General features: G+C 35.2%; 1 protein-coding gene across 2 annotated transcripts in view; it reads left to right on the top strand.

Moving 5' to 3' along the window:
• NCAM2 (neural cell adhesion molecule 2) overlaps positions 1-16,982 on the top strand; it is a 259,191-nt gene that overhangs the window by 229,600 nt on the left and 12,609 nt on the right. The window contains exon 16 of one of the 2 annotated variants that reach the window (XM_026033882.1): positions 8,041-8,257. The exons of the other annotated variant lie outside the window; for it this stretch is intronic. Within the exon in view, the coding sequence (XP_025889667.1) occupies positions 8,041-8,147 (107 nt within the window). The 3' untranslated portion in view covers positions 8,148-8,257. Of the gene's footprint in view, positions 1-8,040; positions 8,258-16,982 lie in introns of those variants that run through there. 2 annotated transcript variants of the gene reach the window in all.

Genomic DNA, 16,982 nt, shown 5'->3' on the forward strand with positions numbered 1-16,982 from the left:
ACTCAGCCTCTCTTCATACGAGAGATGTTCCATTCCCTTAATCATCCTGGTTGCCCTTCTCTGGACCCTCTCCAGAAGCTCCACATCCCTCCTATACTGGGGTGCCCAGAACTGAACACAGTACTCCAGGTGCGGCCTCACCAGAGCTGAGTAGAGGGGCAGAATCCCCTCTCTTGACCTGCTGGCAACACTCCTCCTGATGCAGGCCAGGATGCCATTGGCCTTCTTGGCCACGAGGGCACACTGCTCACTCATGGTTAACTTAGTGTCAACCAGGACTCCCAGGTCCCTCTCCGTGGAGGTGCTTTCCAGCAGGTCCACCCCTAATCTGTACTGATGCCTGGGGTTAGTCCTCCCCAGGTGCAGGACCCTGCACTTGTCCTTATTGAACCTCATGAGGTTCCTCTCTGCCCAATTCACCAGCCTGTCCAGGTCCCTCTGGATGGCAGCACAGCCCTCCGGAGTGTCGGCCAATCCACCCAGCTTGGTGTCATCCGCAAACTTGCTCAGGGTGCATTCCGTGCCCTCGTCCAGGTCATTGATAAACAAGTTGAACAGCACCGGGGCCAGTACTGACCCCTGGGGGACACCACTGGCCACAGGCCTCCAGCTGGACTCGGCCCCATTTATGACCRCCCTCTGAGCTCTGTTTTGATATGTTTTTAAGTATTTCGTATTACTATCAGTATTTTATGTTACTGTCACAGCTGCTGTAACGCGCAGAAATATGCAAAAGAGGCCCGCAAAAATGGCCTCTAGATGTCAAAATATAAAACAGGTTAGTTAAACTTGCTATCAATCGACGTAGTTCGAACGTTATTTTATAGCTACATAGATTTTTTTTTCAGTCCTCCCCTCAAACCTCTAAGTAGTTGTAAGGAATCTCTGTTGCAGAATTTAACATCAGCTCTTCTTTATATGAATCACTGCAGTTTTGATTGTGGAACTGATTAGTCTCCTTGACAACAGTGTTTGCAAAGCCTGGAGAGGGCGAGGAATTCACATCATGTGAGCGTTCTCATAAGTATGTCAAGCTACACTTTAAATCAGTGGGACAGTTACATTCATATTCATGAGTCAATATGGTTCCCTTGTTTTGAAATGACATGTCATTGCTATTGCAATAAAGTAATAACATACATTACATTATTGCAAAAGTAGAAAGCTGCCCYTTTAAAACTTGATAATGTGTATAAAATGCTTGCCTTTAAGCAGATTAATGCTTTCTGTTATCAGTGAGTCAACTCAGATGCCCTATTTATCTGTCTTGAAGGTTGGGCATTTATAGCTAGGTCCAAATACAGACATAGATGATAACAGTGTAATTAGATAGTCTTAAGGATGAAATTGGCATCACATAACCTGTGCTCCCTTAGCTTTTTTTCATGACTGGTACTCTGTTCTTAACCGTTCCTAAATGATTAATACAAAAATATCTAAGACTCCTGAAGCTTTTCATCTGTATATGATCAGGATGATACCACTGTGGCTGCGCTGAGTGTTTCTATCTTCCTCTTAATGCTGTTCAAAACTAAGGTATCAGCAGATACTGTGGACTCAAACTGTTGGGTATAACTTCTCCCGAGACAATATTGAGATCCCATCACTATAACGAGAGCTGGCTATTCCTAACATGCTATTACGGTGAAAATGTGTATAAGAAAATATAATTAATCCAAGGCCTGGAGAGAGACAGAGGCAAGCATACCAGCTTTGTAGCCCTTTAATGGGAGATTACCTGGGAAATGAAAGTTATCACAAGAAATGAGACTAATTCTGATGCCTGCACTGCACAAGAAGTCCTGGATACACTCCCAAGAGCCTGAATAAGTAGCAGTCTTGGAGAGCAGGGATTGGAAGCCAGTACTTTCTGTGAGTGCATAAATCCTGTGGGCACAGAACCCACATCTTCTAATTGCTAAGAAAACTGTCTGGCAGGCAAATCTTGTAAGACCATGTGATTAACTTCCACTCTTAGGTCCAGCAAGGAGACTTAAGCTGCAAATTGCTGTCCTCCCTCTGTAGGTGTATAAATGAGTCAGACACTCCTTTAAATTTTTACATAATTGGCCCCAGCAGCTAAGAAATAAAAGTACTGGCTTTTTAGAATTTCTTTTCTTAGACCTTTAACATTGCCTTCTTTAACTGACTCACTCAAATTGGTCAATTTCTTCCTAAAATTTTATTAGACTTCCTAATAAAAACACTTCTGTGTTTCAGAGGGGTTTACCAATAGATCCTTGTGCAGGTTTTGAGAAGTATTCAGCAAATAGACCGAATTAAGACACTTTGGAGTAGATAAAGTGCATGTGTGTGTATATATATAATGGTGCTTTACTGCCTACTTATATGTGTTTTACTTCCTACTTACTCAGTTATTTTTTACAATCAACGTCTATAGTCTTGTATTTCAGCATTTACTGTGTATGAGCAGGTATTTAATAATCCAACTTTGAAGAAGGGCAAGCATACTTTTGAATATACTATTTATTACTTCCCAGTAGCTCATCAAAATGTTTGCCAGCAGTGCTTGAAGGCATGTGTATCTCTAAGATCAATGCACTTTCCTGTCACTGAAATCTTTATCATATTTTAAATACTGATTTGTGAAATTTTAGTAAATTTCATTCTAGGTCTKCTTTAGTCTTTGCTTCTTCTGGTGTTGTGAGGAGGAAAAAAGATAGGGATATCTCAAAGGAGCTAATTTGGCTTGGCTCTTTATCAGGCTTAGATGGGCTTGGATGGACCTCTGCAGCCTTAGTAAAACCTGTGAGATTAAGTTTCACGGGGAAGAGCAGAAATCCTGACACCAGAAGCCATGTCCATTTCCTTTCCCCACTAATGTGGAGATAGAGATCCTGTTGTTTTGCACTGTACGGCTGATACAGAAATGTCCAAACCATGACTGTCAGGCTGGACCATTACTATTGCAATCTAAAATGACATGTATAGTTTTAGATTTAATACAACTTTATATAAAAGATAAAAAGATTAGAAAGAGGATGTTAAAAGAGACTACTTAGTGCAAGTTTCATATATATTTTCAGAAATTAATGGCAAAAGAATTTTACTAGTGCAGTCTTCCAAAGACTTGTATATAAACAGTGCTATCCCTCTGAAAGGTCAATAGATATATTAAAAAGTGTTTTGTTTTTTWAATTTTTGTCTTCTTCATTATAAATTAATGTACCAATATAAATACAAGGAAAAAATGAGAAAWGAGTTAGGAGATAATAAGTTAACTGATTTTCTCACTTTTTTTTTAACTGCCAGTACTGCATGTACTGTTAATATTATTTCATCAGGTTTGTGTCAAGAGCAATGAAAAGGGGAAATAACAATGACATCTCAATGTTACAATATACTCATGCATGTACATACAAATATTTTTATACATATATATATGTATTAGCATTTGTTTACGTGTGTGCATGTATGTGCATGCACGTTTGTATGAATAAATGAATGAAAGAAGAAAGGAAAGTGACGTTGGTATTAACACTGTCACCATGTTTTATCCAAGACATCACTGAGTTTTTTTTCAGTCTCCAATAAAATTATGTTGAGGTTATCAGTTTGGTGATAAAGTAGAAATAAAAGTCTTTCTAATGGATATAAAGCCATTAAAACATGAAGTTTAATGGTTTGGAAATAGAATGGAAATGTTTAATGGAAAACATGAAGTTCACATAAGTTCCTTTGCTAAAGACAAAATTTAAAACCCCAGTGTGCCAAGAAGCTTCATTTTGGCAGAGTTTAGGGGTGGATTTGCCTCTACCTGTTTCTTATGCTATAAGAAATCCAATATACCAAAATGGTCTTTTGATCATTTTAGTCAGTGTCTTATAGGAATGCAAATTAAGATAATGAACTGACTAGTCCAGAGAAAACTGAGGATGACTAAGTACAGGAAAATAGAAAGAAAACTTTCTCTCACAACCATGTTGTTCCCTCAGAGCAGATCCTATATTTTTTCAGTCCAGCATTTTGGTGACTTTTTGTGTTGAAATAAATTTYTTGGGCACGTGTGGGTCCCTGGGGAAGGTTCCTTCCTGTCATGTCCTGTCACCACACAACAGCCTCTGCTGTGGGCAACTCATCCCTCCAGCCCTGCTCCATCCCATGCTCTGTGTCTCAACTCTCCATGGAGTCTCCCTTGCTCTCAAGGAGGGCACAACCTCCCCTTTCTCCAGAAGGCTGGGCCTCACACTGTCCATGCATTACTAGAAGCCAAATCACAATGTGCCTCAATGTTGCTTGTGTGTTCCACACTGCAAATAAATATAACATTTCTTGACTAAATAAACTTCAGATCAGACCAGTTCTTATGCCCTTTGAGATATTTTGCTCAGATTTCAAWTAATTTCAGATCTATTTGGAATTGTATTTTAAGAAATTGCAACCAAGCCTGAAGGTGAGAGTGCCAGATCAGCTATGATGTGTGCAGTTTATGTGATTAAACCTTCATTATAGAGCTCCAAGAATTTGTTTGTCCTTAGTTTCAATTACACCTCATTCTCAAGAATGATGCAGTTAAAATTAATATACAAAAAATATATATGTAGTGTTTGCATTTTCCCTTAATGTTAATTTTAACTTCCTAGTCTGTTGTTAAGAGCCATCAGCATCCTGCACCCTTCAGAGGGATATGATGTTGCTTGTTATTCCTCCTCTCTTTGGTTCACTGAACTCTGGGGTTATATGTTTTCTACCACAGTCTGTTTTCACACGCTTCCTTCAATGGTTCACAATTTACAATTTACAATTTATAGCTAAATTTTATTATATAGAGTATATTTTATTATATATATGTCAAATACTTGATCCTTGTTCTCTTTGTTATCCATAAAGCAGTTTTACACAAATCCCAAGGCCACATTGCCTTGGTGACCACTGTAGTCACCATTTGTGCCTCTAGTGCCTGTAGCTGTTAACTTGTTCTTACACTTCCAAGACCTCTGATGCCATCCTGTACTTTGGCAGTCTCAGTTGAAATCACCCATTTTTCCTCAACAACTTCCAAGATGTACCTTCTTCTAGCATAACTAGTAATAACATAAAATCAATGACCATATCTTGTTATCTCACAAAACATTTCATGCAACAAAAATAATGGCCTAATAGAAGACAGAGTTGGAGAGAGAGACGCAGCTTGCTCATGTCAGGAAAAGTCAGCAATTGGCTTCTAGTACTTGCTCGTATTTCTAGGGAAATATATTTTGCATACGTAAAAGATTGAGAGGATTAAAGAGAGTTGTAGTTCTTTTCCTTCCATAGTCTCTTTCTGTGGAATTAAGCTTGAAAAAAGCTGCCATTGCTTGCTGCTGCCAGAAAAAGCCTGTAAAACTATACTGTGGATAAGTTCTTCAGAAAAATATACATATATATATATAMATATATATATATATTTTAGCCTCATTTTCAGCTTTTGGCTTATTGTGCTGCACATTGCCCGTTCGTGAATGTAAGTATGTACAGCTGCACAAACATCCATCAATATACCTGTGTGGCTTTTGGTAACTTTTGTATGTGATTGACAATATCACTACATTTTCAAGGGAATTTAGGCAATAATAGTATATTCCTATAAGCTTTGTTTAAATAGATAACTGAGGATAGAAGCAAAATTGTATCTCAGTAAGAAAAAAAAAAAAGCTGTTTTAGAAGTTTACCCCAATCAGATTTATTTGTGAAAGAACAGGTGAAAGTTGCAGCACCTTTGGACCTTGCAGCAGGTTAGATATCTGCAATAAATTGAAACCAAGAGGGAAAAAAAAATATGCAGAAGGAGCTTGAAGATAYGTCCAAAGGCAAAATATCCGTTCTAAGAATCAGAATTTGAAAAAGCAAAATAGTGTTTGCTTTTAGCATATCCTTAATATAATTAAGTATATCCTTAATATAATTCTCATTTTATAAAGTAGAGGTTTATATATCTTCTGCTATTGATGATCCCAATTATTAGCCTCCAATGAGGGATTTATGGATAAGTGAATATCATGAAAAGAAAATAGCTGAGAAGTAATTTCTTCAATACCTGTGAAGTAAATATTTATCTCTTTCCATTCTTAGTGTCAAATTTCTCTCCCAAGACAGATGATCTCTTGCCCATTACTGAAGGGCTGTAGCAATTCCTCCAGAACAGCTGCCAGTGGATTTGCTTTTATTTGCAACTCTGCCCTTTAATCTCTTACTAGGGACTTAGGATCTCCAATCTATTAAACAAAAAAAATTGTAATACTTCATGAAGTTCTACAACTATGATCTAGATGTGTTTTGCTTTTAAAGTAGAAACTCAGTAATTGTATTTTACAGTAATGATAGTTCTTTTTCAATACAGCATTGCTATTATCTGTAAATGGGGTAACACTTTTACAATATAAATCTAYTAACAATCTTTGAATCATTATTAATTAAAAGATTTGGAATCTGTTTGGAAACCTTAGCCTAACTCTATTAGTCACTATAGTTACCATACATATAATTACTGCATCACTCCCTGCCAGTTTAAACATAAACTGTTGCATAAATGTGACTATGTTCTCTGCCAAAAAAAGAATAGAATTTGTTAGAAATGTTAGAAGAAAACAGTCTTTCAACATTTTACTGTGTAACTAGAGAGTAACCAGACACACACTGTGAGGCCTTGAATGTCTGAGGAATTGCGTTATTTTGGAGGAAGAAAAAAAAAATGTTCTCAGCTTCTCAGCCTTGTGTCATAGTCAATAACTACACAACTACTCAACTGCCTGTTGGTCATCCATATTTCAAGTAAACTGATGTCCATATTATCAAGATGAACTTAAACAATGGACTGTTCTGGAGTCTTATGAGAACTCAGAAACAGTATGAACTTACTGACAGCACAAATAGTCAAATGTCGCTTTTCTTTGTGCCTATAAGTCTTTCATGAATGCAACTATCTTTTTATGTATTTAGTCATTATTTTTAACAGTTTGATATTTCAGCCTGTAGGTAGTGTTTGTTATTGCTCTTTCTTACTGGTGTTTCATCATGGTTTCCTGAACACCTAGAGCCTCCAGCACAAAAAGATTTGTGTAAACTTGTATTTAGKTTCGATTTGGCAGGATATTCTCAGATCTCTTGAGGGGAAACTAAGCACAATAGCCAAATCAAATAGTTCTAGCCAAATTCTTCTAGCCAAATCAAATAGTCTAATCACAGATATCACCTCTTATTTACTGTATTACTTAGTAAAGTAATTACTTCTATTAGTACATCTGTATTTCTTCATTTCCTTTATATGTGTAGTATTTATTTGCATGTCCCGTCTGTTTCCACAAGTATTCTCCGAAACAAAATCACAAAGTTTCCTGACTATAAGTCAAAATACTTGCAGTTCGTCTGCCATGTATTCTGTCCAGTTTTGACTCTTCTAAGCTTACAATTCATGGACTTACAGCTAAGAATAAAGAACATTTCCTTTAGGGCAATCTAAAGCATGACCTTAAGTGGGCCTTTGCAGTGAAGAATAACAGGAAACTGGTCTGTGTTAAAATTACCCACAATTTCCTGGTTAACTTYGAGGTTAGCTTAAATTTAAGTGGGCCACTTGAACTAGAGTTATCTGTGATGGCAGTGGTGATTTGAAGAGCATTTGGTTAATGAGACTGGTGCATGTTTCAGGTTAAGTGCGTAGGTGAATTGTAAAGTTAGACCAGAAAGTTTAACCTGTGTAGTAATTTAAAGTGATAGGCCTTTTCTGTGTTTTGAAAACTTTATTATCCAACTTTGTCATTCTGCAACTCCAGAACACTTTAATGGTTAGAATTTCACCATATTTTAGTCCTAATTTGGTGTTTCTACTAGAGTAATGTCTTTCAAGTGATTGTCTTTGGCATAATGTAAAAATTGCATTAATTATTTTTTCTCTTTTTTTTCTTTTCCACTGTCCTTTTTTTCCCTCCCTCTTAATACTTTATTCTTCATGTTTTATCAATTGTTTCACTTTACTTTTTCTCAAATGTACTTCTTTTTCACACTCCTGTTTTTTTTCTATAAAAATTCTCATCCATACAGATAAGTGCTGTGAAGCCACTAGACGTGAAAATGGAGGCCAGTCCTTGCAGCTGAGTGCTGCTGGTTTCACTTTCATTGTAGCCATAAGTTTCTGGTTCATGTTTTGATCCTGTTGATAAGGCCATAAGTTTTCTTCTTTTCCCTGTGAATTTTGTATGTAGGGAAAGATAAACACAGACCTGGATGAAAGTTTTCTAGAACTCTTCTAAAGTTTTCATTTTTGATTAATATCTTAAAAATTAAAAATTAATTAAAAAATTCAGTTATTGCCTTAAAAAAAAATCAAGTGGTGTTTTGGAAGCCTTTAATGGGTTTGAATGACATAAGACTTTTGGGGAGCCTTGAATGGCAAATTCAGCATAGTATGCTTGTCTGTTATGTGTAACAGAATTCAGAGAATTAATTCATAGTTTTTAACAAAGGTTTTTTCCTTACCATGTAATCTGTGAATTGCTTTAGTTAACGATGTGTAGTTGCTGTGTGCCTCTCTGCAGCTGTAATTCAATACACAAAATAGGTCCCCCACATACTGCCCTCCAGAATCACCTCTTAGAAGTGGCACGGCTCCACATTCCTTTCCATGGCATTTGTTGATTCTGAACCTCCTGGAGGTTTATTTTGAACTTCAATAAACTACAGGCAATGAGAGTTGGTCATATTTTACGTGCTACCTTTAAGAGTAGTGAGAACAATACTATTGTATAATATTTTGTATTATGCAGTCTGTAGGAAGATAAAGGAGATCTTAAAAAAGTCTTCTTGCAGATAGGAAAGGGAAAAAAGGGAAAAGAGACATTTATAAATTAAATAATAATTGGTAGATATAGACCRAGAAGCTTTTAAATTGCAGCTTGAATTGCAATAAAATGATAAATATATCTTCACAAATTGAATTTGATATTCTGCTGTCATTAGCACTGAAATGTTAGATAAGTAAATTTGTCCTTTAAATGTAGTAATTGTAAAAGGGATTTTAGCTTTTATGATTGACATTGTAAGATGTTACCATTTTTTCAACATTGTCACATATTTTGAAATGCTAATTTTCAACTGTCTGTAAGACAGAAGTCCTAAAATGTTTTATACTGAACTTACACTTTAAATTCAATTTGATGGCTCATAAATTTAAGATAATGATTATTCTGTGATAGAGCAGTGTATCTCAAAGGAACGATGTTTTTTAAATGTTTTGATATACAACCTTTTAAGAATAAGACTGGGTTCTTTGCTAATCTGATTTTATGTCGTCTGTTTCGTTTCCTGCATTTTGACATGTTCATTCCTTTTAGAAATTATTCATGACTAAAATGATTTACATCATGCAACTTCAAATGTGATCCTTTATTTATCACAGTAGGGTTACTAGAATATGCTGTCTAGATAAACCACGGAAATATTGGCCCCTAAAGATTGTTGTACTGTGTATGTTGAGAAAAAAAAAAAAACCAAAAAGGTCCATCTGTGTGGTATGTGGGACAGACAAAACCTATTATTACTAAACAATAAAATAACATTCCACATTAATGTTGTGATGGAAGTATAGGGCCTCGCTCTGATGTAAAATTTATAACATACATATCAAAATATATTTTAAAAGACAGTCAATTAAAGAAGTAGCAATATGATCAAATTTCAGTATGTAAATAAACAAACYGGAGTTGAAATTAATTCATGGACCTCCTTATGCACACCCCTCATGCAAAGGTCTGTAGCTGTACTCACATGTATATCCAAATGTTAAATAATTAAATAGTTTCTTGTAACAAGGTTATATYTTTAAGAGAGAGAGAGAAAGAGATACAGCATGTATGAGTATCCCATTTTCTAGCTGCTGACCAGTATAAGGATGGTTTTGAAAACTGATTTCTGGTTTACTTAGGATTTTGGTGGAAATGGGAGAAATTCTAACTTCCCATGACAGATGTAGCTTCTGGTTTCTCTAATGGCTTTGCTGAAATCTCTACAATGTAGATTACATTTGGAGTATATTTCACTATAAGTCATCCATCTCATTTCTCCCGCTATATCAGGAATCTTCAGTTTTCCTTTAATATGCACATACTAGATTTCAAACGTCTTTGATTGGAACATATAGGGAAAATCCTATTTCATTTCCTATGTAAGTTTGCAGTGAAATGCATGTATGCTGTGTATTTCACTTAATGAAAGTTGCATGGATCATGTAGCCATAAATATTTTAACAAAACATTCCTTTGTCCTGCCTATAATATTTATTTCCATTTTTGATTAATCAACAGTTTCTGTTTCCATTTATGTGCTTCTGTTTTCTCTATAGAATTTTGATTTCACAACCCATTTATGGTGCATCACACAAGTTTTTATAGAGAAAATGGATTATTTTCATAATTGGAAAAACAAAATCAGTATATTAAGYGTGTAGTGCTAATCTGTAAGAGAGATGCATATGTTATTAAGAAGGATTTAAGACACAGGAGTAGATCCTTGAGATGGCAAACTATATTTGTATATATTAGCAAGTGAAATCAATTATGGCTCCTTTTTAAGGATAGCACTTTATAGATCTGATGCTCTGTGTCAGTGAGACCTCAGCAACGCTTGGGAACCCTACAGGAGGTTATTGATTGGCATTTACCATATGGTAGATCGAAAATGCTAACATGAATGTCTGACTTTCACATTATGTCATTGCAGTAGGGACAGTAGGACTGCAAGATTAAATTGAAGCATATGGACAAGTGGGAGATACATTAAGCATAAATATTTTCCCAGTAGTAGGTCAAGCAGCTGTGTTAAGAATGCCCATTTTTATTAAGGTTACATATTTGAACATCCTGAAAAGTTACAGTAGTTATTCTTGTCATCATGGTCACATTAAGTAAAATATATATATATATATAAAAAATATCCTATATATTATATATATATTATAGTTCTGAATATTTATTTTACGTGTCTAATATTTTTGTAGATTCCAGCAAACATGTTATTTTCATATATATATTATAGTTCTGAATATTTATTTTACATGTCTAATATTTTTGTAGATGCAAGTTCCAGTAAACATGTTATTTTCATATAATTTTGACTATGATACATGTTAAATGAGCTGCAATACAAGCAAAGCAAACCCTACCTAGTCTATGTTTCCAGCACAATCCCCTTTGAAAACATTATATACAATGTATTTAAAAAATCCTGCTCCTGGAACAATATTGTAAGCCCTACAGTTTTGTAAGCTTGAAAAACATAAAAACAATCTGAGTTTAAAGTAGTAGGTTTTAATTTATGAAACAATAACTTCTTTTCCTACTGKTCCCCCCCATATCATTCATGTGTTGGTGCCATCTTGTTCTTCCAAGCTTGCTGCACTTGCTGTCATCTCACAGCTTCCTCCCAGGGGAATGTGTGCCTGGGGTTAGTGTAATGTCCCTTAGCATCTTTCCAAACGTGCTGTGAAGTAATCTGTGTAACGGTGTGCATGTTTTTCATCTGTTGTTCGGAGTTCATTTTGTTTTTTGCAACCTCTGTCTTCATTTTCATAATAAAGAAAATTGACTTAAAGCATCTCTGTGTTTTCTTTATTGCTGATGAACCCTGTTTTCCTTATATATCCTTTGTATTATCCACATTATGCATCATGTAATTGAAGAGATTTTTGAACCTTGTACCAGTGTTCTTCTTTCAGCTGTTAACTCTGGCGTTTTATCTGATAATGAATAAACTTTATTTTGGTTCATGTTAGTTGGTGCTCAGTCTACTCAGTAATAGAACCAAGTATGTGAAATGTCTGTATGAATAACCAGGCTGTGCGCTTTCTCCTTAATAATTTAGTCTGACTTCTTAAAACAGTCATGCATTAAAAATCAGATGTTTTTATATCACGAAGAACTGTTTGGTACATATATACCCTATACCAAGTAAACTGTGTTGCCACTTAGAGTTTTACCAGTGCAACTGTTTTAACAAATGCACCATATGCCAGCAGCACATAAAATAATAAACTTCTCTTTGTGTCGCTAATGCTACACATTTAAAGTATTTTTCATTGTACCACTACTGAGCTCAGAATTTCCCTGTTTGGATTTGCCTCTGTCATAAAGAGCCAAAAGAAAGTCCTGTCGAGCCTGAAATACTCCATCAATCCAAACCAAATCCCAGAACAGTTCAGTTCTTTTCAGGCCTCCTGACTCTGCTACTCTGGTTACGGCTGTCAGCCAATATAAAGATGCAAAAATCTCTTTGATCTCTGTGGTACACACACAGGATGATTTTGAATTCCCTAATTAACACAATAAAATAATTTTATATAATAACAGTATTCAAAACACAGCTGTATGTTTTCAGTACCCATGTCAGTCTTAATTAATCTTCACAGGTTCTTATAAATTTCTCCAAGAGTTATATTCAGTAAATCTGCTGTCAATTTGAATTGAGGGAGCTGGGACACAGAAACATCATTTCCCCGGGGCCTCCTAACAACTTGGGTGAAGAGCTGATCGCTCAAGTTTTTTCAAGAATTGCTGAAATGGGCAGCCTTTATTCCCTCAATATGTAGGAAGTTTGGGCTGTCTCTACCCTCCTCTTTAGCTTACAGGATAGAAATCAAAAGGCATTGCATAGCATATGTAATGTTTGAGGGCATTTTCTGTTTTGTTTTGGGAGACATTTTTTTTTCCTCCTCTGCCATTGTGTTTTCTGTTCCCTGGATTAGGTTTGAAATAACTCGTCCTGGAACAACTTTTTTTTTTCTTTTCTTTTCTTTTCTTTTTTTTTTTTTTTAACTTGGCCTCATGTGGTTGATGTTTAGACAGAAAAAGCTGGGACTTTTGTTCTGTTTTTTCTGAGGCTTCTCATAAAAGCATTCAGTGGCAAAAAAAGATATGTATTTACTTTGGGTGCTGACTGAGTTGCTACATGAAAGAAAAGGCTTTCGCTACTTGATAATGCCTCATCACACTAGACTTTTTTCTGTGGCTTCCTGGAGAGTTTTAAAATAATTAACAAACCACAACTCTAAAGATTTTAAAAACATTGTGTTTGAAGGGAATGTTTAAATTGTTGCTTCCATTTACACGACAACATTTGTTTTATTTGCCTGTTTCATTTAGATCCCATATAAGACATCTGCATATGAAAGGCATTGTAAAGGGCCATTAGTGTAAATGAGAACTCAAGTCTTAGTATGCRGAAAAGCTCATTATAAAATAAATCTTCCTTTAAAATGTTAAGCAAAAGTCCTTTCAGAAAATACATCTTTGCAACTCATCTTTGCAAGAAGAGTTCTACTGCTCCCCCCAAAAAAAGAAGAAAAGTGTAAGATATCTGAAGACATTAGAGAAAAGAAATCTGAAGCCTTTGGAGATGTACATTTTGGGCACGTGCATCTCCGACGCTGCCGTTCTTTGCTCCATTGCAGCTCTGTGGCCTGTGTGTGGCCATCCCCACACAGCGTCCATGCCTGGCAGCACAGCGTGCGTTTTGCTTGCCCTTGCTGCTGCCACCAAAAGCAGGTGCACAAGTAAGGCCAGAGTAACTCCACTGTGATGGGGGTCACGCTCAGAGTCATTAGCAATGAGCTGGCTGATTGCTATTTTTATCAGACACAAAAAATATGTCGCTTAAAGACAGAAGGTCAGAGGGAGCCTTCATTCTGGGTAGGTTGTTATATCAGGCTCAGTAGTGCGGTCCCTGCAGTCCCCCTTTTTAAAGAGGGTCCCCCCTTTTTTTTTCATCTGTCAAAGTTACTCATTGGGCAGTACAAGGCCCGTATCCTCATGTGCTTGMACTGCCAGCAGTATTTGTTCAAAGAGAAAGGGGTAGGAAAAAATCATTGAGGCAGAAAAAAATAGGGATTAATTTAATGTTAACTCTAGTTATAATCTTTTGTATAAAGGAACTGGATCAAAAAGAACATTATTTATTGTCTTGGATGCTTTTGCGTGTGTTCCTGCAATGAATGCTTGTGCCAGCAATTRTAATTGTGCTTTACTTGCTTTTTTTCATGATGTATCCCTGTGCATGTTTTTTTTTGTTTTGTTTTGTTTTGTTTTTTGTTCTTTTTTTCACCTCTATAGTTTTCAATGGTAGAAGTTTTATGGTTTATGGTAGAATGGTTTTATGTAAATGTTTAGCTTTTTGGTACTTGATACTTTTGATACTTTGATATTACAGTTGTTTGGGTGCTTATCAGTAGATACTGTTTTAAAGATGTATGTATTTTTTTGTTTTAGAAGTTTTAAGTAGAGGTATCTTGGAGGCCTTTGGCCTTTGACTCAAAGGATTCCAGATCAGGCATACAGCTAAAGATGGTAGTCACAGGAAGTGCAGACACAACCATCATGGCTGGACCAGAGGACAGTTCAAAAAGATGATAAACAATATAATTTTTTATTCTGCCACCATTCAATACCACCATTTCAAAGTCATCCTCTAGCTGATAGTTTTCAACTACTAAGCTCCAGAGTAGTAGTTCCTACTTCAGCTTCAGAGCTAAGCAAAGGGAAAGCAACTACTCAAAGCATGATATCCCTGCACAGTCATCCACACACATTCAAATGTAGGTGTCAAATGCTACGCCATGAGCATAGGGAGGTGTTATGAAGAATTGTGTTTTTCCCCAGAGATCTAAAGATCTGGAGAGGTAAAAGGCAATGTAGAATCATCGGCCATTCTTTGATCTTTGATGTCTTCTAAGGGAGGAGTGGAAGGGAAGAAAGACACAGAAAGGAGCTAACGTGGAGTTTCCAACAGAATTTCATGTACCACTTGCAGTTTTATTTCGCAAGCGATTGAATCTGTACACAAGGATTCTGCAAGCGTACTATCAAATTGTGTTACATAAAAGGATATACCGTGATGAAGCATCAATCTGTACATACGAATTTTGCATGTAAAGTTCCTGTCTCTTTGTGCACAAGCAATGGCTTTAATTTTTCTCTATAGGAAGTGTACCTGTACACTCTGTGTATACACTTAGATGGTGGGTCTCTTCAGAAATTCTTTAGACTTGACTTCCTTTAGAGCCTCTGATCTAAATTGCTTAAAGATTCACACAGAATTGATTATATTTGAGGATCTACAAACTTTAATCTTTCAAGTTATTTCTCTTCACTGGGAAATTCTGAATTACTTGCAGAAGTTATTTGTTCTTTGTCATTATTTGAAGAGTGGTTTCTGAAAAAATGTTCAATTATGCTATAAAGAGTAAGAAATCCACCTGATTTAATAAATAAGAGCTTTAAAATTGCCCACACCTTCCATGATATTTATAGAAATTTGCTTCATTTTTTTTTAATCATTCTTGTGAAAGTTTTGCAATTTACTTCCTGAAGTACTGCGCATTGATAACCACATAAATGAAGAAGTGGATGAACAAAGTGATTTTTTTTTWAAACTAGCAGTTTCTTTCATTATCATGACAGGATGTGTTATATTCTTTATGCCATGTTTTATATAACATAGGACTTCTTATTTTGAATCAAATATTTGACAAATTATAATTAAAACTCATTGACAACTATAGAAGTAACACATTTTTTCAACCCGTGTTTTAAAAGGCACCATTAGGATCAGATTACAAAGACAGATGTACAATAAAGTTTGCTAGAGAAAAGTTAAAATCTAATTCAGTCAAATTAAATTTGAATTTATACCATATAAATTTAATGTGTTYTCATTTAGAAAAACAAGGCACAATGTATAAATGCATTATTGTGGCACAGCATGAATAATACTAGTATTTTGAATAATAGAACACAAAAATCCATTTAAATTCAGAGCTGCTTGTAATATATTTTAGTATTGTTGTGTTTTAAGAATTGTCACATTAATGCTAATACCAATTTAATTAAATACAAAACTTTTTGATAACATAGTTGTTTTTCAAAGTTAGTTTAAAAACTATGTATAGAATGACATTAACATCTAGTCAATAAGTTTACATTTCTGTTGATGTCATAAGACATTAATGCAAGATTCCAAATTATTGTGATACCATAAATACATTAGGATATGATTTTTGAAAGCAGTTGAGATAGGCCTAAATCAATTTTTACGGTAATTGGCATTGCTATAACTATATTACAACTGACTTTTGCAGGAGCAGAGATCAGTGCAAATTCTCAGTAATTTAAACGGAACAGAAACAAGCCAAGGATGAACTTAAAAATATTTAAAATTAATATAGCTTCATTATTATAAAAATAAAACATAACACAGGATACTCTTTTAATATARCACAATTCTTCTTATCTCCACAGAGATAAGGGATGGTCATAGTCCATGTTTAACTGCAAGATTAGTCTGTGTTCTGTTACTCTTYAGGGTGGATGAGAGAAGGGAGTAATGTGGATGTAATTTTTGGAAATGTATCAGAAATATTAAAAAGGAAGAGTTCCCAAAGGTTGTAAGAAAGAAAACTATTAACAGATGGTTTCAAAAGGAAAAAAAAAAAAAAAAAAAAAAGTCTTATAAAGTTGCTTGAAAAGTCTTATAAAGTCTTATAAAGATAGAAGTTGCTTCACAAAACTGCTGAATAGGTGGAGGAAAAGATGATATTAAATAAATAGAAAAGGGAGAATGAATCAGAAATCCAGGATTGAGGCAAGAAAAACAGAAGAGGCCCAAGTGAAGTAAAAGGAAAAATAAGTGAAGGAAAAAGAAAACARAAGTTTTGAAACAATATATATGTATAATTGTAAAATCAGCCAAGAAATGCCATGGATATCACATGTAATTAATTCAGATACTCATTTCCATGAGCTTCCACACCTCAGTCTTCACTGAAAAGTTATAGGGTATTCCTTGAGATGTATAAATTTTGCAGTTTTCTTATTATTATGGATATTAATGGTGATTTCTGGTGATTTGGCACTTTTTGTTGCCCCAGACTAACTCCTCCCTGGCTATTGGAATAGAAAGTAGGGGACAATCTTTTATATGTTTTACGAAACTTAAAACTG

Source organism: Nothoprocta perdicaria, unplaced genomic scaffold, assembly GCF_003342845.1.
Source record: "Nothoprocta perdicaria isolate Ctin4 unplaced genomic scaffold, notPer1 scaffold_135, whole genome shotgun sequence".
NCBI classification, from domain to species: domain Eukaryota; kingdom Metazoa; phylum Chordata; class Aves; order Tinamiformes; family Tinamidae; genus Nothoprocta; species Nothoprocta perdicaria.